The sequence below is a fragment of the Oncorhynchus kisutch genome, unplaced genomic scaffold (assembly GCF_002021735.2).
Source record: "Oncorhynchus kisutch isolate 150728-3 unplaced genomic scaffold, Okis_V2 scaffold4032, whole genome shotgun sequence".
NCBI classification, from domain to species: Eukaryota; Metazoa; Chordata; class Actinopteri; order Salmoniformes; family Salmonidae; genus Oncorhynchus; species Oncorhynchus kisutch.
Genome location: NW_022265977.1, coordinates 129,280 through 152,146, shown reverse-complemented (window position 1 = coordinate 152,146; position 22,867 = coordinate 129,280). Strand labels below are relative to the sequence as shown.

At 45.7% G+C, this 22,867-nt stretch overlaps 1 protein-coding gene across 1 annotated transcript; it reads left to right on the top strand.

Moving 5' to 3' along the window:
- The first annotated feature begins 3,969 nt into the window (after positions 1-3,969).
- Positions 3,970-21,313, top strand: LOC109887095 (palmitoleoyl-protein carboxylesterase notum1a-like). The gene is made up of 11 exons (XM_031821920.1): positions 3,970-4,892; positions 9,739-9,791; positions 11,623-11,718; positions 13,363-13,423; positions 14,611-14,669; positions 18,262-18,364; positions 18,589-18,780; positions 18,942-19,039; positions 19,524-19,671; positions 19,829-19,876; positions 20,668-21,313. The coding sequence occupies exons 1-11, from the start codon at positions 4,513-4,515 to the stop codon at positions 21,038-21,040; spliced, it is 1,611 nt and encodes a 536-aa protein (XP_031677780.1). The 5' UTR covers positions 3,970-4,512; the 3' UTR covers positions 21,041-21,313.
- The last annotated feature ends 1,554 nt before the right edge of the window (positions 21,314-22,867 follow it).

The window sequence follows — 22,867 nt, the reverse complement described above, 5'->3', positions numbered from 1 at the left end:
TATCTATGTATAGTCCCTTTACCCCTACCTACATGTACATATTACCTCAATTACCTGGACTAACCTGTGTATTATCTATGTATAGTCCCTTACCCCTACCTACATGTACATATTACCTCAATTACCTGGACTAACCTGTTTATTATCTATGTATAGTCCCTTTACCCCTACCTACATGTACATATTACCTCAATTACCTGGACTAACCTGTTTATTATCTATGTATAGTCCCTTTACCCCTACCTACATGTACATATTACCTCAATTACCTGGACTAACCTGTTTATTATCTATGTATAGTCCCTTTACCCCTACCTACATGTACATATTACCTCAATTACCTGGACTAACCTGTGTATTATCTATGTATAGTCCCTTTACCCCTACCTACATGTACATATTACCTCAATTACCTGGACTAACCTGTGTATTATCTATGTATAGTCCCTTTACCCCTACCTACATGTACATATTACCTCAATTACCTGGACTAACCTGTGTATTATCTATGTATAGTCCCTTTACCCCTACCTACATGTACATATTACCTCAATTACCTGGACTAACCTGTGTATTATCTATGTATAGTCCCTTTACCCCTACCTACATGTACATATTACCTCAATTACCTGGACTAACCTGTGTATTATTCTATGTATAGTCCCTTTACCCCTACCTACATGTACATATTACCTCAATTACCTGGACTAACCTGTGTATTATCTATGTATAGTCCCTTTACCCCTACCTACATGTACATATTACCTCAATTACCTGGACTAACCTGTTTATTATCTATGTATAGTCCCTTTACCCCTACCTCCATGTACATATTACCTCAATTACCTGGACTAACCTGTGTATAATCTATGTATAGTCCCTTTACCCCTACCTACATGTACATATTACCTCAACTAACCTGTTTATTATCTATGTATAGTCCCTTTACCCCTACCTACATGTACATATTACCTCAATTACCTGGACTAACCTGTGTATTATCTATGTATAGTCCCTTTACCCCTACCTACATGTACATATTACCTCAACTACCTGGACTAACCTGTGTATTATCTATGTACAGTCACCTGGACTAACCTGTGTATTATCTATGTACAGTCACCTGGACTAACCTGTGTATTATCTATGTACAGTCACCTGGACTAACCTGTGTATTATCTATGTACAGTCACCTGGACTAACCTGTGTATTATCTATGTACAGTCACCTGGACTAACCTGTGTATTATCTATGTACAGTCACCTGGACTAACCTGTGTATTATCTATGTACAGTCACCTGGACTAACCTGTGTATTATCTATGTACAGTCACCTGGACTAACCTGTGTATTATCTATGTACAGTCACCTGGACTAACCTGTGTATTATCTATGTACAGTCACCTGGACTAACCTGTGTATTATCTATGTACAGTCACCTGGACTAACCTGTGTATTATCTATGTACAGTCACCTGGACTAACCTGTGTATTATCTATGTACAGTCACCTGGACTAACCTGTGTATTATCTATGTACAGTCACCTGGACTAACCTGTGTATTATCTATGTACAGTCACCTGGACTAACCTGTGTATTATCTATGTACAGTCACCTGGACTAACCTGTGTATTATCTATGTACAGTCACCTGGACTAACCTGTGTATTATCTATGTACAGTCACCTGGACTAACCTGTGTATTATCTATGTACAGTCACCTGGACTAACCTGTACCCACACATTGACTCGGTACCGGTACCCCCTCATTATTGTTAGACAATAAAATAACTTTTTCTTTATTTTGTATTCATTTTGTTAGCAAATATTTTCTTACTTAATAACCAACAATAAAAAAATGTTTTAAGGGATTGTAAGCATTTCATGGTAAGGTCTACTACACCTGTTGTATTCAGCATTTCACTGTGAGGTCTACTACACCTGTTGTATTCAGTATTTCACGGTAAGGTCTACTACACCTGTTGTATTCAGTATTTCACGGTAAGGTCTACTACACCTGTTGTATTCAGCATTTCACGGTAAGGTCTACTACACCTGTTGTATTCAGCATTTCACGGTAAGGTCTACTACACCTGTTGTATTCAGCATTTCACTGTAAGGTCTACTACACCTGTTGTATTCAGCATTTCACGGTAAGGTCTACTACACCTGTTGTATTCAGCATTTCACGGTAAGGTCTACTACACCTGTTGTATTCAGCATTTCACTGTGAGGTCTACTACACCTGTTGTATTCAGCATTTCACGGTAAGGTCTACTACACCTGTTGTATTCAGCATTTCACGGTAAGGTCTACTACACCTGTTGTATTCAGCATTTCACGGTAAGGTCTACTACACCTGTTGTATTCAGCATTTCACGGTAAGGTCTACTACACCTGTTGTATTCAGCATTTCACGGTAAGGTCTACTACACCTGTTGTATTCAGCATTTCACGGTAAGGTCTACTACACCTGTTGTATTCAGCATTTCACGGTAAGGTCTACTACACCTGTTTGTATTCAGCATTTCACGGTAAGGTCTACTACACCTGTTGTATTCAGCATTTCACGGTAAGGTCTACTACACCTGTTGTATTCAGCATTTCACGGTAAGTCTACTACACCTGTTGTATTCAGCATTTCACGGTAAGGTCTACTACACCTGTTGTATTCAGCATTTCACGGTAAGGTCTACTACACCTGTTGTATTCAGCATTTCACGGTAAGGTCTACTACACCTGTTGTATTCAGCATTCACGGTAAGGTCTACTACACCTGTTGTATTCAGCATTTCACGGTAAGGTCTACTACACCTGTTGTATTCAGCATTTCACGGTAAGGTCTACTACACCTGTTGTATTCAGCATTTCACGGTAAGGTCTACTACACCTGTTGTATTCGGCCCATGTCACAAATCCAATTTGATTTGAGAAAAAGAGAGAGAGATGGTGAAGTGGCTTTGGGGTTTCAGTCCCTGACTGATCCTATATCTCTAAGGGGTCTGAAAGGAGAGGGCAGTCTACATCCGTCAACTCACTTCTCACCATCTGGACACAGAATGGGTTGTTGACGAGAAGGTGTGGGTCATGGGGGAGAGGCGCGCGACCGGCTGTCACCTTCCTCCTGGGTGTGACAACCATCATTTAGGTTAAGAGGCCAGGCCCACACGCGGTTGAAAACAAATACACAACCAGGGGAAATGTCCGGCTTCTGAATAAACAAACGGAGGGTCTGTCCTGGCGATCAATTACGAAATAAACGTTCTAAAGGTGTTAACTTCCTCATGTGAGGACCAATTAAAGCCTAATCCAGGCAACCCAGTACGAAAATATCGCGCCACGAAATATTAATTATAGGCGTATAAGGTTTATCACTTGTTGACATCCTAAATATGTTTTTATTTTATTTAACTAGGTAATGCAGTTAAGAACAAATTATTATTTACCACGACGGCCTTGCAAAAGGCCTCCTGCGGGGACGGGGACGGGGGCTGGGATTTCAAATACAAAAATAAATCCTGGACAAAACACACATCACGACATGAGAGACGACGCTACATAAATAGAGACCGAAGGCAACAACATAACATCAAAGGGAACAACCTGGACATGAGGGGACGTGCTGTGTGAGTGTTGTTGGTATTACTGTCCTTGTGGGGACCAGAAGTCCTCACAAGAATACTAAAACAAGAAACATTCGGACAATTGGGGACATTTCGCCAGTCCCCACAAGGAAAATTGATATTTCAGGTTTAGGGGTTAAGGTTGTATTAAGGGTTAGGGAAAATATAATTTTGAATGGGAATCATTTGTTTGTTCCCCACAAGGATAGTAAAACAAACGTGTATGTGTGTGTGAAACTCACGCCCCTCAAAGCACCAGCCCACGATAACGATTGGTTTGGGGGAAAGAAAAGGGGGAAACGTTTGAATAAAACCCCTCTGGTGCCTGGTAGTATGAATGTAACTGCGACCAGGACAGCAGCAACAAGTGATGCCATCTGTCTTATCAGCGCTGAGGGAAAACCGTTGGAAACCGTTGGAAATCTCAAGAAATAGAAGGGGGATGCAAGCACTTTTTGGTGAATCAGTAAAATGAGGCTGATTTGTATTTTTATCAGCGTTTTTACATTTTACGAGTGACTTCAAAGTTGTTTTCTATTTTTTTTTATTGTTTAATATAGCCTATATTTTTATTTGAATTGCATTGCTTTCCCCCTAATGGATGGGATTGAAGGCGAATGACGCACCACACTGAAACTATTTAAATGTTTTACGCGTTCTAGTGTGGAGGCGTTTTGGAGTGGTCGGACAGCACACGTCAAGCTCTAGAACCTTTGGAACACCTGATTCTTCTGTCGATAACACACGGATGCCAAGTGGAACTCTTTCTCTCTCTGTTTACATTTGATTCTCTTTGGCAACTTTTTCATTTAGCTCACCAGACCAGACGCACTCTTGTTTAGTTTTTATCCCAAGGAACTATTAAATCGTTTTCCCTTTTAAGGTTTTTGAAATGACGAGCCAAAGTACTGAGAGAAGTAGGCCTATAGGGACTCTGGCGTTGCTGCGTTCCGTTTTGCTGTTGGGTCTTCTTCACATTGGTGCACCAGAGGCGAGGAGGCTACGGGGCAGCCGCGCGCAACACCGGAGAGCCTCGGCCATGCCGTCCCCAACGTTAACATACAGGGACCGGGTAGTAGAGGGGACCGGAGCCGGTGAGAGCTTCCCGTTAGACTTCACCGCTGTCGAGGGGAACATGGACAACTTCATGACCCAAATTAAAAACCTGGCGCAGTCGCTGTACCCGTGCTCGGCGCAGAAGCTGGACCAGGACATGAGGCTGCACTTCTTGGACAATTCCTCTGCGACGTGTAACGATGGATCCCCAGCTGGGTAAGTGGAAGACTTTCAAGTTCGACGTTTAAGTTCTGAATTGGCCCGAATTAAAGTCGCCCTAAACTTCACTTTTCAACATTTCACAAGTAGCCTAAACTCACATGACAATCACATACTTTTGTTGTGCGTTTTGACTTTGACACGTTTCCAGTTGTCTATCAAACTCTCAATGGTTGAGTGAAATCCAGTCCATCTATCACCACCACAACAACAACTTTTCCTGCCCCGAATGTCAATCCGAATGTGACCGAAATGGATAAAAAATGACAAGATCAGAGGACGGGCGCTTTCTGAGATCTATGTCGGAGCCCGAGAAAGAGGGAGCCCGGACCGCGAGATCAGATGCCTTTCATCAATGGAACATTTGACAAAAGGAATTTTGCGGAAGGAGAGCACGCGAGGCCACAGTGAAAATAATGTTTTTCATGTACAGCAGGCGACAGGCAATGTATAGCTTTAGTGGTGGTTGGTTGGTTGTTTATTTAGTGGCGTTTATTTGCGTCACAGGTCTAGGATCAGCTTACCCTCTCCAAACCCATATAACCTCAACCGTTTTGAAGGGAAAACGCAAGACTGACTTCGGATCAGAGTCTATAGGGACAAATCTCATCCTCTTGTAGGCTACTATCCTTGTTGCCTTTGGCTTTATCCAAATTGTTTTCTAGACGGTGCGTCATGATATTGCGCATTTGGAGAGAGAAGTGAAATTGAGGAGGGGACGCTGTATTAGAATGGAATGTAGCGACGCTAATGGATGATTGTGATGAAAGACTGTGTGAAAGTAAAAACATTCCACGAAGCGGAAGCCCTGTTGTCCTCTCAGATCCACTTCCAGCCGCAACAGGTGCCCTGTTGTCCTCTCAGATCCACTTCCAGCCGCGACAGGTGCCCTGTTGTCCTCTCAGATCCCCTTCCAGCCGTGACAGGTGCCCTGTTGTCCTCTCAGATCCACTTCCAGCCGCGACAGGTGCCCTGTTGTCCTCTCAGATCCACTTCCAGCCGCGACAGGTGCCCTGTTGTCCTCTCAGATCCCCTTCCAGCCGTGACAGGTGCCCTGTTGTCCTTTCAGATCCACTTCCAGCCGCGACAGGTGCCCTGTTGTCCTTTCAGATCCACTTCCAGCCGCGACAGGTGCCCTGTTGTCCTCTCAGATCCCCTTCCAGCCGCGACAGGTGCCCTGTTGTCCTCTCAGATCCACTTCCAGCAGCGACAGGTGCCCTGTTGTCCTCTCAGATCCACTTCCAGCCGCGACAGGTGCCCTGTTGTCCTCTCAGATCCACTTCCAGCCGCGACAGGTGCCCTGTTGTCCTCTCAGATCCACTTCCAGCCGCGACAGGTGCCCTGTTGTCCTCTCAGATCCACTTCCAGCCACGACAGGTGCCCTGTTGTCCTCTCAGATCCACTTCCAGCCGCGACAGGTGCCCTGTTGTCCTCTCAGATCCCCTTCCAGCCGCGACAGGTGCCCTGTTGTCCTCTCAGATCCCCTTCCAGTCGGGACAGGTGCCCTGTTGTCCTCTCAGATCCCCTTCCAGCCGCGACAGGTGCCCTGTTGTCCTCTCAGATCCCCTTCCAGTCGGGACAGGTGCCCTGTTGTCCTCACAGATCCACTTCCAGCCGCGACAGGTGCCCTGTTGTCCTCTCAGATGCACTTCCAGCCGCGACAGGTGCCCTGTTGTCCTCTCAGATCCACTTCCAGCCGCGACAGGTGCCCTGTTGTCCTCTCAGATCCCCTTCCAGCCGCGACAGGTGCCCTGTTGTCCTCACAGATCCACTTCCAGCCACGACAGGTGCCCTGCAGGAAAGCGTCATGACAGTTATAGGTTGATAGTGACCAATGGAGCAAACATGGGCCGATGGGAAGAAAATAGGGTTTATCCTCAGTGTGAAATTCCAACGTTTTGGTCAAATAGTGCTTTGAAATCCTTCTGTTGTTTCACACCATGGTTGCCAGGTGTTGAGAGAGAAACACTGCCTTTTGCCAGTTGTATTTTGTCTTCTCCAGTGTGAGAACAAGCTCACAAGTCAACTGAAGGTTGAAGAATAGAATAGGCCCTATGAACAGTGTTATTCATCTTTAAGATGACTATTCCATTATGAATCAACGGGAGAGAACCAGAAAGAGAGCGAGATTCAGTTGATTCATCACAACGGAACCTCTCGTGATCCTACTCTATCCCAAATAAAGACCTCAGACCTACATCGCTTTACATAGAGAGGATGGAGAGAATCAGCACAACAGCAATTGTGAGTGTCTCCTCTCTCCATCGATGTGACTGTGTGTGTCAGCAGCATCCCAAACCACAAGTGACCTCTCAATAGACCCTCACTTGCGGTGCGCGAGGCCATGCACGGCCAGGCAGACACGCTCTGGGCACGCATGCATGCCTGCTCTATCTGACAACCAGCAGAGACAATTACAACCGGCGCTTATCCCTCCAACCACAAATGGCTAATTTCTCACGAAGGACCCAACCCTCTGAACCACGCAGTCTGCCCTCGAGAGTTACTGCAGAGATCCATCCAGCACGCTGAACTTCATCCAAATACTCCACAACATTGCATCTCTATTGACCAATTGAACCTCACTATAACTTCCAGCCCGGACTGGATTAGCTGTTGATACCTAGCCGTACCTAGCATGCTTGCTAACACCCACACGAGGGCGAAGCTAGCGTGGCTATATGTATAGTGGATCACTGCTGCTAAGGCGACACTTCTCCCGCGGCCATAGGCATGTGTGTGTAAAGCCCAAACAGGGGAGGGGGGTATTTCTCCACAGCCACGGGGAGTTATTAAGAACAATGTGTCTGAGGATGTGAGGAATTTACTCTCCCTGTGTTTCTTAATCACAAATGAAGCTTCTGACGTTGATTTGTTTGCACTACTTGAACCCAACCTGGCGTCCCCTCTCTACTCTCTACTCTTTCATTTTAAATGTTCCAACCTGGCGCTCCTCTCTACTCTCTCCTGTTTCATTTTTAAATGTTCCAACCTGGCGTCCCCTCTCTACTCTCTACTCTCTCCTGTTTCATTTTTAAATGTTCCAACCTGGCGTCCCCTCTCTACTCTACTCTTTCATTTTAAATGTTCCAACCTGGCGTCCCCTCTCTACTCTACTCTTTCATTTTAAATGTCCAACCTGGCGTCCCCTCTCTACTCTCTACTCTCTACTCTCTCCTGTTTCATTTTAAATGTCCAACCTGGCGTCCACTCTCTACTCTCTACTCTCTACTCTTTCATTTTAAATGTCCAACCTGGCGTCCCCTCTCTACTCTCTACTATCTACTCTCTACTCTTTCATTTTTAAATGTTTCAACCTGGCGTCCCCTCTCTACTCTCTACTCTCTACTCTTTCATTTTTAAATGTTCAACCTGGTGTCCCCTCTCTACTCTTTCATTTTTAAATGTTCAACCTGGTGTCCCCTCTCTCTACTCTTTCATTTTTTAATGTTCAACCTGGCGTCCCTCTCTACTCTCTACTCTCTACTCTCTACTCTTTCATTTTTTAATGTTCAACCTGGCGTCCCCTCTCTACTCTCTACTCTCTCTCTCTCTCTCTCTCTCTCTCCATTCTACCTTTCCAACAGCTGTCCAGTAGAGACACAGTTGATCCTCTTTAACCTAAAACACCTGGTATATCTCTCACTAATGGAGATGGATGGCTGCAGAACAGGAGTCTGTGTGTGAACTGTTCATGCCATCACCTGCCTGCTCATAACAGCACACGAGTCTGTGTGTGAACTGCTCATGCCATCACCTGCCTGCTCATAACAGCACACGAGTCTGTGTGTGAACTGCTCATGCCATCACCTGCCTGCTCATAACAGCACACGAGTGTGTGTCTGTTTCACACAACCTCACACATGCAGCCCAAAGACGTGTCCCCTTGTTTATGTGTGTGTCTGAGTGTCTGTGTGTCTGCCAGGCCGGACCACTAGTCATCAGTCTGACTGAGTGTCTGTGTGTCTGAGTGTCTGTGTGTCTGAGTGTCTGTGTGTCTGAGTGTCTGTGTGTCTGAGTGGCTGAGTGTCTGTGTGTCTGAGTGTCTTGAGTGTCTGAGTGTCTGTGTCTGCCAGGCCGGACCACTAGTCATCAGTAGTGTAACTCTCCTGTGGTGAGGACTTTCTATACACACTAATCCATTCCTTAATATAATGGCCCTGGGTTCCTTTGATATAGGCATCCAAACAGGCCCCTGTTGAAAGGGTGTTTTAGGCATCTGAATGGGCTCTGTCTGTCTGAGTGTTTTAGCTGGAAACCAGAGCCAAATGTTTCAAGTCTAGTTCAAAGCAGAAGCCTAAAGGACCTCACACGTTCTGGAGCCGTCGATAACACAAACCCACCCAGTGTGTGTGAATGTAGATTCTCAGAAATACATACTCTCTCTGCGTGTGTGTGTGTGTGTGTGTGTGTGTGTGTGTGTGTGTGTGTGTGTGTGTGTGTGTGTGTGTGTGTGTGTGTGTGTGAATGTAGATTCTCAGAAATACATACTCTCTCTCTGTGTGTGTGTGTGTGTGAATGTAGATTCTCAGAAATACATACTCTCTCTGTGTGTGTGTGTGTGTGTGTGAATGTAGATTCTCAGAAATACATACTCTCTCTGTGTGTGTGTGTGTGAATGTAGATTCTCAGAAATACATACTCTCTCTGCGTGTGTGTGTGTGTGTGTGTGTGTGTGTGTGTGTGTGTGTCGGGGTCTGCCAACACTGCTTTCCCCCCCCAGTCTAATCTGACTCTGTCAGATGGCCCACTTTGAAGAAGAAAAGGGGAGTGAGGGAGAAACACACACACACACACACACACACACCTGTAAAACAGTTTGTTTTTGTATTGTCCTGTATAGGTACTACATCAAGGAATCTAAAGGCAGCAAGAGATGGCTGATATTCTTGGAGGGTGAGTTGAGAGGTTTAAGACTTCCAAACGCTCTGGTATTTGTCTGTTGTGTATTTCAATCCCAGGCACGTTACAGGGCAGAACGCTGTACAGCCGACAACCTCTTAATGTTTATGTACGTTGGAGTTGACAATCACTGTGTTTATCGTGAATGTGAGCTGCACAAATGGCAGAGAAATGACCTTTAAAAGGTGCTGTGTGCTGCTCTATAAACGGCCTTGGATTGGACCCTGGTGCTGTGTTGTTGTTGTTGTTGTTGTTCTTCTTCTCTGTGTAGGTGGATGGAACTGTGTGTAATGTTGTTGTTGGTCTGTGTAGGTGGATGGTACTGTATGTAATGTTGTTGTTGGTCTGTGTAGGTGGATGGTACTGTATGTAATGTTGTTGTTGGTCTGTGTAGGTGGATGGTGCTGTGTGTAATGTTGTTGGACTGTGTAGGTGGATGGTACTGTGTGTAATGTTGTTGTTCTGTGTAGGTGGATGGTGCTGTGTGTAATGTTGTTGTTGGTCTGTGTAGGTGGATGGTGCTGTGTGTAATGTTGTTGTTGGTCTGTGTAGGTGGATGGTACTGTGTGTAATGTTGTTGTTGGTCTGTGTAGGTGGATGGTGCTGTGTGTAATGTTGTTGTTGGTCTGTGTAGGTGGATGGTACTGTATGTAATGTTGTTGTTGGTCTGTGTAGGTGGATGGTGCTGTGTGTAATGTTGTTGGACTGTGTAGGTGGATGGTACTGTGTGTAATGTTGTTCTGTGTAGGTGGATGGTGCTGTGTGTAATGTTGTTGTTGGTCTGTGTAGGTGGATGGTGCTGTGTGTAATGTTGTTGTTGGTCTGTGTAGGTGGATGGTACTGTGTGTAATGTTGTTGTTGGTCTGTGTAGGTGGATGGTGCTGTGTGTAATGTTGTTGTTGGTCTGTGTAGGTGGATGGTACTGTATGTAATGTTGTTGTTGGTCTGTGTAGGTGGATGGTACTGTGTGTAATGTTGTTGTTGGTCTGTGTAGGTGGATGGTGCTGTGTGTAATGTTGTTGTTGGTCTGTGTAGGTGGATGGTACTGTATGTAATGTTGTTGTTGGTCTGTGTAGGTGGATGGTGCTGTGTGTAATGTTGTTGGTCTGTGTAGGTGGATGGTACTGTATGTAATGTTGTTGGTCTGTGTAGGTGGATGGTACTGTGTGTAATGTTGTTGGTCTGTGTAGGTGGATGGTACTGTGTGTAATGTTGTTGTTGGTCTGTGTAGGTGGATGGTACTGTGTGTAATGTTGTTGTTGGTCTGTGTAGGTGGATGGTACTGTGTGTAATGTTGTTGTTGGTCTGTGTAGGTGGATGGTACTGTGTGTAATGTTGTTGTTGGTCTGTGTAGGTGGATGGTACTGTGTGTAATGTTGTTGTTGGTCTGTGTAGGTGGATGGTACTGTATGTAATGTTGTTGGTCTGTGTAGGTGGATGGTACTGTGTGTAATGTTGTTGGTCTGTGTAGGTGGATGGTACTGTGTGTAATGTTGTTGTTGGTCTGTGTAGGTGGATGGTACTGTATGTAATGTTGTTGGTCTGTGTAGGTGGATGGTGCTGTATGTAATGTTGTTGGTCTGTGTAGGTGGATGGTACTGTATGTAATGTTGTTGTTGGTCTGTGTAGGTGGATGGTACTGTGTGTAATGTTGTTGTTGGTCTGTGTAGGTGGATGGTGCTGTGTGTAATGTTGTTGGTCTGTGTAGGTGGATGGTACTGTATGTAATGTTGTTGTTGGTCTGTGTAGGTGGATGGTACTGTGTGTAATGTTGTTGGTCTGTGTAGGTGGATGGTACTGTGTGTAATGTTGTTGTTCTGTGTAGGTGGATGGTACTGTTTCAACAGACAGACTTGTGACACCAGGTACCAGACAATGAGGAGATTCATGAGCTCCCTCAAGTGGCCACGCACCAGAACAGGTCAGCACACTGTTATAAACACTTATTACAAGCTCATAACATGTTTATGAATGGTAATAGCGAGTAATACTGTTTCTATAACCTGTGCTATTCATGTTCAGAGTCAGACTTCACCAGAACACTGTACAACATGCTTATAACATGTTTATGAACTAGTAATAATAACTAGTATTAAGTGTTATAACCAGTCAAAATTAGGCTTATGATTTGTCTGTTCAGGGAGCTGCTGCAAAAACGAATTGACTCTTTAAAAATCATTGGTCCAGTACAGGCTGTAGAGGGAACAGATCTCAGGCCATATACATGGTAGTGTTTCCCATGAATCAGTAGAACTCAGTCAGTCTGTCTGTTTTAGTTACCAAAATTAATCTCACACTCACAAGTACCTCTTTCTTCTCTCTCTCTCCCTCTCCCCCCCACCTCTCTCCCTCTCTCTCTCTCTCTCTCTCTCTCTCTCTCTCTCTCTCTCTCTCTCTCTCTCTCTCTCTCTCTCTCTCTCTCTCTCTCTCTCTCTCTCTCTCTCTCTCTCTCTCTCTCTCTCTCTCTCTCTCTTCATTTCCATGGGTCTTTATCCCCTCTCTCTCTCTTCATTTCCATGGGTCTTTATCCCCTCTCTCTCTCTTCATTTATCCCCTCTCTCTCTTCATTTCCACGGGTCTTTATCCCCTCTCTTCATTTCCATGGGTCTTTATCTCCCTCTCTCTCTTCATTTCCATGGGTCTTTATCCCCTCTCTTCATTTCCATGGGTCTTTATCTCCCTCTCTCTCTTCATTTCCATGGGTCTTTATCCCCTCTCTTTCTTCAATTCCATGGGTCTTTATCCCCTCTCTCTCTTCATTTCCATGGGTCTTTATCCCTCTCTCTCTTCATTTCCATGGGTCTTTATCTCTCTCTCTCTCTCTCTCTCTCCATTTCCATGGGTCTTTATCCCCTCTCTTCATTTCCATGGGTCTTTATCCCCTCTCCCTCTCCCCTCTCTCTCTCTCTCTCTCTCTCTCTTCATTTCCATGGGTCTTTATCCCCTCTCTCTCTCTTCATTTCCATGGGTCTTTATCCCCTCTCTCTCTCTTCATTTCCATGGGTCTTTATCCCCTCTCTTCATTTCCATGGGTCTTTATCCCCTCTCTCTCTCTTCATTTCCATGGTCTTTATCCCCCTCTCTCTCTTCATTTCCATGGGTCTTTATCTCCTCTCTCTCTCTTCATTTCCATGGGTCTTTATCCCCTCTCTCTCTCTTCATTTCCATGGGTCTTTATCCCCTCTCTCTCTTCATTTCCATGGGTCTTTATCCCCTCTCTTCATTTCCATGGGTCTTTATCCTCTCTCTCTCTTCATTTCCATGGGTCTTTATCCCCTCTCTTCATTTCCATGGGTCTTTATCTCCCTCTCTCTCTTCATTTCCATGGGTCTTTATCTCTCTCTCTCTCTTCATTTCCATGGGTCTTTATCTCTCTCTCTCTCTTCATTTCCATGGGTCTTTATCCCCTCTCTCTCTCTTCATTTCCATGGGTCTTTATCCCCTCTCTCTCTTCATTTCCATGGGTCTTTATCCCCTCTCTCTCTTCATTTCCATGGGTCTTTATCCCCTCTCTCTCTTCATTTCCATGGGTCTTTATCCCCTCTCTGTGGTTCTCTGTCTCCAGGTACAGGTATTCTGTCTCCTCAGCCAGAGGAGAACCCCTATTGGTGGAATGCCAACATGGTGTAAGAACTCCATCCTCTTTTCTCTTCGCTCTTCTCTCCTATCGCTCTTCTCTCCTATCGCTCTTCTCTCTCCTATCGCTCTTCTCAATTCAATTCAATTCAAGGGCTTTATTGGCATGGGAAACATGTGTTAACATTGCCAAAGCAAGTGAGGTAGACAACATACAAAGTGAATATATAAAGTGAAAAACAACCTATCGCTCTTCTCTCCTATCGCTCTTCTCTCTCCTATCGCTCTCTCTCTCCTATCACTCTCTCTCTCCTATCGCTCTTCTCTCTCCTATCGCTCTTCTCTCTCCTATCGCTCTTCTCTCTCCTATCGCTCTCTCTCTCCTATCGCTCTTCTCTCTCCTATCGCTCTTCTCTCTCCTATCGCTCTTCTCTCTCCTATCGCTCTTCTCTCTCCTATCGCTCTTCTCTCCCCTATCGCTCTTCTCTCCCATCGCTCTTCTCTCCCATCGCTCTTCTCTCTCATATTGCTCTTCTCTCCTATCGCTCCCTCCCTCTGACTGGAAAACTCTGAGTCTCTGTGTGTTATGGTTTTCTAACTCTCTGTCTGTCTGTCTGTCTGTCTGTCTGTCTGTCTGTCTGTCTGTCTGTCTGTCTGTCTGTCTGTCTGTCTGTCTGTCTGTCTGTCTGTCTGTCTGTCTGTCTGTCTGTCCCTGAGGACTCTGTCTGTCTGTCTGTCGATAATTAGATAATTAAATCATTCAATTGTAATTATTTTGCCACCATGGCCTATTTATTGCCTTACCTCCCTTATCTCACCTCATTTGCACACACTGTATATAGACTTTTTCTACTGTATTATTGACTGTATTTTTGTTTATTCCATGTGTAACTGTGTTGTTTGTGTCACACTGCTTTGCTTTATCTTGGCCAGGTCACAGTTGTAAATGAGAACTTGTTCTCAACTGGCCAACTGGTTGATCTATTTGTTGAAGAGGGTGGGGCTTAAGCTGCATCCCTGTCTCACCCCATGGCCCGGTGGAAAGAAATGTGTGTTTTTTTTTGTGCCAATTTTAACCCCAGACTTGTTGTTTGTGTACATGGATTTTATAATGTCATATGTTTTTCCCCCAACACCACTTTCCACCCATTTGTATAGCAGACCCTCATGCCAAATTGAGTCAAAAGCGTTTTGGAAATCAACAAAGCATGAAGATCTCTCTCTCCTCTCCCTCTAGGTTCATCCCATACTGCTCTAGTGATGCCTGGAGTGGAGCCTCAGCAAAGACTGACCAAAGTAGGGAACATCAGTTCAGTATATAGTGCACTCTATAGGGAATAGGATCCTCTTTGGAAAAACACTGCATTTTATTTCAAATAATTCAAGACATTTAAGTGAAAATTCCTGATAATGTCTGTCAGTTCGGTTGCCAGAGACGAGACCCATTCGTTCCTTCTGTCAGTTCGGTTGCCAGAGACGAGACCCATTCGTTCCTTCTGTCAGTTCGGTTGCCAGAGACGAGACCCATTCGTTCCTTCTGTCAGTTCGGTTGCCAGAGACGAGACCCATTCGTTCCTTCTGTCAGTTCGGTTGCCAGAGACGAGACCCATTCGTTCCTTCTGTCAGTTCGGTTGCCAGAGACGAGACCCATTCGTTCCTTCTGTCAGTTCGGTTGCCAGAGACGAGACCCATTCGTTCCTTCTGTCAGTTCGGTTGCCAGAGACGAGACCCATTCGTTCCTTCTGTCAGTTCGGTTGCCAGAGACGAGACCCATTCGTTCCTTCTGTCAGTTCGGTTGCCACAGACGAGACCCATTCGTTCCTTCTGTCAGTTTGGTTGCCAGAGACGAGACCCATTCGTTCCTTCTGTCAGTTTGGTTGCCAGAGACGAGACCCATTCGTTCCTTCTGTCAGTTCGGTTGCCACAGACGAGACCCATTCGTTCCTTCTGTCAGTTTGGTTGCCAGAGACGAGACCCATTCGTTCCTTCTGTCAGTTTGGTTGCCAGAGACGAGACCCATTCGTTCCTTCTGTCAGTTCGGTTGCCAGAGACGAGACCCATTCGTTCCTTCTGTCAGTTTGGTTGCCACAGACGAGACCCATTCGTTCCTTCTGTCAGTTCGGTTGCCAGAGACGAGACCCATTCGTTCCTTCTGTCAGTTCGGTTGCCACAGACGCGACCCATTCGTTCCTTCTGTCAGTTCGGTTGCCACAGACGCGACCCATTCGTTCCTTCTGTCAGTTCGGTTGCCACAGACGAGACCCATTCGTTCCTTCTGTCAGTTTGGTTGCCAGAGACGAGACCCATTCGTTCCTTCTGTCAGTTTGGTTGCCAGAGACGAGACCCATTCGTTCCTTCTGTCAGTTCGGTTGCCAGAGACGAGACCCATTCGTTCCTTCTGTCAGTTTGGTTGCCACAGACGAGACCCATTCGTTCCTTCTGTCAGTTCGGTTGCCAGAGACGAGACCCATTCGTTCCTTCTGTCAGTTCGGTTGCCACAGACGCGACCCATTCGTTCCTTCTGTCAGTTCGGTTGCCACAGACGCAACCCATTCGTTCCTTCTGTCAGTTCGGTTGCCAGAGACGAGACCCATTCGTTCCTTCTGTCAGTTCGGTTGCCACAGACGCGACCCATTCGTTCCTTCTGTCAGTTCGGTTGCCACAGACGCGACCCATTCGTTCCTTCTGTCAGTTCGGTTGCCACAGACGCGACCCATTCGTTCCTTCTGTCAGTTCGGTTGCCACAGACGCGACCCGGTCGTGGGTTCTAAATGTTCTATTGCTGGTAACGTTCTGATCCCTTGCTTGCTAGCTGGCCAACTACATTTATTTGGATACTTCCACAACAATGAGCTAATGAGGCGTGATTTCACCTGACATAGAAACGGTGTTCTCTCGCCAGGACACTGTTGTTCAGAGGAGCTAGCCAACAACACAGCTGACACAAGCACTTCAAACTGGAACTGGAAAGACTGCAAACTAGCTGCACTTTGTTTCAACCGATTTCTATTGACATTTCTTTGTATACACAGTGGGGAGAACAAGTATTTAATACACTGCCGATTTTGCAGGTTTTCCTACTTACAAAGCATGTAGAGGTCTGTAATTTTTAACATAGGTACACTTCAACTGTGAGAGACGGAATCTAAAATCCCTGCTGCACACACTGCAGCAGGGATTTTGGCCCACTCCTCCATACAGACCTTCTCCAGATCCTTCAGGTTTCGGGGCTGTTACTGGGTAATATGGACTTTCAGCTCCCTCCAAAGATGTTCTATTGGGTTCAGGTCTGGAGACTGGCTAGGCCACTCCAGGACCTTGAGATGCTTCTTACGGAGCCACTCCTTAGTTGCCCTGGCTGTGTGTTTTGGGTCGTTGTCATGCTGGAAGACCCAGCCACGACCCATCTTCAATGCTCTTACTGAGGGAAGGAGGTTGTTGGCCAAGATCTCGTGATACTTGGCCCCATCCATCTTCCCCTCAATACGGTGCAGTCGTCCTGTCCCCTTTGCAGAAAAGCATCCCCAAAGAATGATGTTTCCACCTCCATGCTTCACGGTTGGGATGGTGTTCTTGGGGTTTTACTCATCCTTCTTCTTCCTCCAAACACGGCGAGTGGAGTTTAGACCAAAAACCTCTATTTTTGTCTCATCAGACCACATGAACTTTCCCCATCACTCCTCTGGATCATCCAGATGGTCATTGGCAAACTTCAGACGGGCCAGGACATGGGGCCCACGGGCCTGGACATGCGCTGGCTTCAGCAGGATTGCGTGCACTGCGGGATTTTAATCCATGACGGCATAGTGTGTTACTAATGGTTTTCTTTGAGACTGTGGTCCCAGCTTTCTTCAGGTCATTGACCAGGTCCTGCCGTGTAGTTCAGGGCTAATCCCTCACCTTCCTCATGATCATTGATGCCCCACGAGGTGAGATCTTGCATGTAGCCCCAGACCGAGGGTGATTGACCGTCATCTTGAACTTCTTCCATTTTCTAATAATTGCGCCAACAGTTGTTGCCTTCTCACCAAGCTGCTTGCCTATTGTCCTGTAGCCCATCCCAGCCTTGTGCAGGTCTACAATTTAACCCTGATGTCCTTACACAGCCCCCTGGTCTTGGCCATTGTGGAGAGGTTGGTCTGTTTGATTGAGTGTGTGGACAGGTTTAATTTATACAGGTAATGAGTGGAGAACAGGAGGTCTTCTTAAAGAAAAACTAACAGGTCTGTGAGAGCCGGAATTCTTACTGGTTGGTAGGTGATCAAATACTTATGTCATGCAATAAAATGCAAATTAATTACTTAAAAATCATACAATGTGATTTTCTGGATTTGGTACCTATGATAAAAATGACAGACCTCTACATGCTTTGTAAGTAGGAAACACTGCCGATTTTGCAGGTTATCAAATACTTGTTCTCCCCACTGTATACACCAAAAAATATGCTGATTCATTATTTCGACTGACTGAGAAAAGCTTCCTGCCTGCCTCATCCTGAAGCGTTGGGACAGCTGGAGATCGAATTTCAATATTTAAACAATGTTGCAAATGTCAGAGAGACAGACAGCAAGGTTTATACAAATCTCTGTTGTTGAAAACTAAATGTTAGTCTAAAAGAAATGTGAGATCATGTCTAGATGCTTTTTATAGTGGAGATGAAGTTTATAAATTGCCTGGCTGGGCTGATGAGACCGTGGATTGCAGTCACATGGAACAGAGTAAATAGACATTTCAACATCATAGATTTAGCTGGTGGTAACTTGTGGAATAGACACCGGCTGGAATGCGGTTTTAACCAATCAGCATTCAGGATTAAACCCACCGGTTGTATAACAAGCTATCAATCAATGTGTCTACTGCGCCTGTCTTCATGTTTCTCTCTGTGTAGGTGACTATGCGTTCATGGGCTCAGTGATCATTAAGGAGGTGGTTAATGAGCTGCTTACTAAAGGACTGGACAGCGCTAAGGTCCTGCTACTGGCTGGGAGCAGGTCAGTACACTGTGTGTGTGTCTGATAAAATCACCACAGTCTCAAACCTTTTAACTTTACTTACTTGTTGGACATCCGTCTGTTTCTCCCTCAATCTGGCCCTCTGGACCTCTGGCCCTCTGGACCTCTCCAACTCTCCTTATTTCCCCCTCTCTGGATTACTGAATGTTTTTTACACTCTCTCCCTTTCCTTTCTCTCCCCACTTCCTCCCTCTCCCCTGCAGTGCGGGGGGTACAGGTGTACTACTGAACGTGGACCGTGTGGCGGAGCACCTGGAGTCCCGGGGACAAGGGGAAATTCAGGTCCGGGGTCTGGCTGACTCTGGCTGGTTCCTGGATAACAAGCAGTACAGATCTACAGACTGTCACAGCACCATCAGCTGTGACCCTACTGAGGCTATCAGGAGAGGAATCAGGTGAGAGAGAGAAGAGGGAAGGAGGGAGGGGAGAGAGAGAAGGAGGGGAGGGGAGGGAGGGAGGGAGGGAGAAGGAGGGAGGGGGAGAGAGAGGTAGAGGGAGAGACAACGTGTGACCATACGAGTGATAACTGTGACTATACTTCCTGTTTCCTGTCTAGGTACTGGGGTAGTGTGGTGCCAGAGAGCTGCAGACAGACTCACATAGGAGAGGAGTGGAACTGCTTCTTCGGATATAAAGTCTACCCCACGCTCAAGAGTAAAAGTGTTTCTAGTACTCTCTCTCTCTCTTCCCCCTCTCTCTCTCTGTGTGTGTCTCTCCCTCTCTCTCTTCTCTCTCTCCCTCTCTCTCTGTGTGTGTCTCTCTCTCTTCTCTCTCACCCTCTCTCTCTCTGTGTGTGTCTCTCTCTCTTCTCTCTCACCCTCTCTCTCTCTGTGTGTGTCTCTCTCTCTTCTCTCTCACCCTCTCTCTCTCTGTGTGTCTCTCTCTCTTCTCTCTCTCCCTCTCTCTCTGTGTGTGTGTCTCTCCCTCTCTCTCTTCTCTCTCTCTGTGTGTGTGTGTCTCTCTCTCTAGCACGGTCTCTTCCCTCTTGCTCTATGTCTCTTCTTCTGTGTGTCTCCCTCTAGCACACTTTTTCTCTCCACGTGCAGTGTTATTTGATGAGACCCAGTTAACAGTAGACACCCTCTCTCATCCCTCCCCCCCCCCCCCCCCCCTCTAACCTCTCTCTCTCTCTCTCTAGGTCCAGTGTTTGTAGTCCAGTGGTTATTTGATGAGGCCCAGTTAACAGTAGATAACATCCACCTGACTGGTCATCCGGTCCACGAGGGACAATGGAGATACATACAGAATCTGGGCAATGAGCTGAGGAACACACTCAAAGACGTCCCGTAAGACACACACGCACACATTGGATAGTATACACAGAGATACACACACACAATAATGTACAAACACACACACATACCATAACTTCCTGTTTTATGTTATGTGGAATGTTAACTCTCCTCTGATCACGTTGATGGATCTGTCTGTTCTGACTGCCAGGGCCCTGTTTGCTCCAGCCTGCCTATCCCATGAGGTCATCACCAGGAAGTGAGTGAACAGTCACTGATCATAATTTCTCCTCAGATTAGACATATCATAACTGGGTCTCAGATTAGACATATCATAACTGGGTCTTAGATTAGACATATCATAACTGGGTCTTAGATTAGACATATCATAACTGGGTCTCAGATTAGACATATCATAACTGGGTCTCAGATTAGACATATCATAACTGGGTCTCAGATTAGACATATCATAACTGGGTCTCAGATTAGACATATCATAACTGGGTCTCAGATTAGACATATCATAACTGGGTCTCAGATTAGACATATCATAACTGGGTCTTAGATTAGACATATCATAACTGGGTCTCAGATTAGACATATCATAACTGGGTCTTAGATTAGACATATCATAACTGGGTCTTAGATTAGACATATCATAACTGGGTCTTAGATTAGACATACCATAACCGGGTCTCAGATTAGACATATCATAACTGGGTTATAGATTAGACATATCATAACTGGGTCTCAGATTAGACATATCATAACTGGGTTATAGATTAGACATATCATAACTGGGTCTTAGATTAGACATACCATAACCGGGTCTCAGATTAGACATATCATAACTGGGTTATAGATTAGACATATCATAACTGGGTCTCAGATTAGACATATCATAACTGGGTTATAGATTAGACATATCATAACTGGGTCTCAGATTAGACATATCAGAACCTTAATTTGGAGCTTTGCAAAAAAATGAGTGACTTGACCGAGTACCTCTCCCATTTCTAACCTCCTTTCCACTCCTCCGTGTTACCATAGTTACTGGATGGACATCCAAGTCAAAGGAACATCCCTCCCCAGAGCCCTACACTGCTGGGACCGTGGTCTCCACGACAACAACCTCCACCAAAGATCCTCCAACAATGACACCCATAGCAACAATCCTAACCCCACCCCCAATAAGGCCCTGCCCCCAGCTTCCTCTCCGAGGCGCTGTCCTCTGCGTCTGATTGACAGCTGCCCCTGGCCTCACTGTAATCCCACCTGTCCCACTATACGGGATCAGATCACCGGACAGGAAATGAGCGTGATCCAGTTCCTGAAACACATGGGGTTTGATGTTGCCAAGATGGCCCAGCAACAGGGCATGGACGCAGGGAGACTGCTGGGGATGCTGAATAACGGGAACTGAGCAGGGAGAGACTCACACAGGTAGCTGAAATGAAACGCACACACACACTCTGACACAGCAGCGCCATAGAACGCTTTGGTGGAGATGAAAGGAACAGAATAGAAACAGAACTGAACTCTAAGCAACAGAACTGAACTCTAAGCAACAGGACTGAATAAATTTAAGTTCAAACAACTGACCAATGCTGAACTGACCAACGCTGAACTGACCAACGCTGAACTGACCAACGCTGAACTGAACAACGCTGAACTCAACAACGTTGAACTCAACAACGCTGAACTCAACAACGCTGAACTCAACAACGCTGAACTGACCAACGCTGAACTGACCAACGCTGAACTGACCAACGCTGAACTCAACAACGTTGAACTCAACAACGTTGAACTCAACAACGCTGAACTCAACAACGCTGAACTCAACAACGCTGAACTGACCAACGCTGAACTGACCAACGCTGAACTGACCAACGCTGAACTGACCAACGCTGAACTCAACAACGTTGAACTCAACAACGCTGAACTCAACAACGCTGAACTCAACAACGCTGAACTGACCAACGCTGAACTGTCAACAACGCTGAACTGTCAGCAACAGGACTGAACTCTAAGCAACAGGACTGAACTCTAAGCAACAGGACTGAATAAATTTAAGTTCAAACAACTGAACAATGCTGAACTGACCAACGCTGAACTGACCAACGCTGAACTGACCAACGCTGAACTGACCAACGCTGAACTGACCAACGCTGAACTCAACAACGTTGAACTCAACAACGTTGAACTCAACAACGCTGAACTCAACAACGCTGAACTCAACAACGCTGAACTGTCAACAACGCTGAACTCAACAACGCTGAACTCAACAACGCTGAACTGAACTCAACAACGCTGAACTCAACAACGCTGAACTGTCAACAACAGGACTGAACTCTAAGCAACAGGACTGAACTCTAAGCAACAGGACTGAATAAATTTAAGTTCAAACAACTGAACAATGCTGAACTGACCAACGCTGAACTGACCAACGCTGAACTGACCAACGCTGAACTCAACAACGCTGAACTCAACAACGCTGAACTCAACAACGCTGAACTCAACAACGCTGAACTCAACAACGCTGAACTCAACAACGCTGAACTCAACAACGCTGAACTGTCAACAACGCTGAACTGTCAACAACGCTGAACTCAACAACGCTGAACTCAACAACGCTGAACTCAACAACGCTGAACTGAACTCAACAACGCTGAACTCAACAACGCTGAACTGTCAACAACGCTGAACTGTCAACAACAGGACTGAACTCTAAGCAACAGGACTGAACTCTAAGCAACAGGACTGAACTCTAAGCAACAGGACTGAATAAATTTAAGTTCAAACAACTGAACAATGCTGAACTGACCAACGCTGAACTGACCAACGCTGAACTGACCAACGCTGAACTGAACAACGCTGAACTGAACAACGCTGAACTCAACAACGCTGAACTCAACAACGCTGAACTCAACAACGCTGAACTCAACAACGCTGAACTCAACAACGCTGAACTCAACAACGCTGAACTCAACAACGCTGAACTGTCAACAACGCTGAACTGTCAACAACGCTGAACTCAACAACGCTGAACTCAACAACACTGAACTCAACTCAACAACGCTGAACTCAACAACGCTGAACTCAACAACGCTGAACTCAACTCAGCCAAACCTGAACAGAACTAAACTATACTGAAATAGTGTTTTGGGTGCGAAAAGACATACACAAATGGAACGTCATCCGTTTTAAGGATACTATCCCAAATGGCATCAGATTCCCCCTTAGGGCTCTG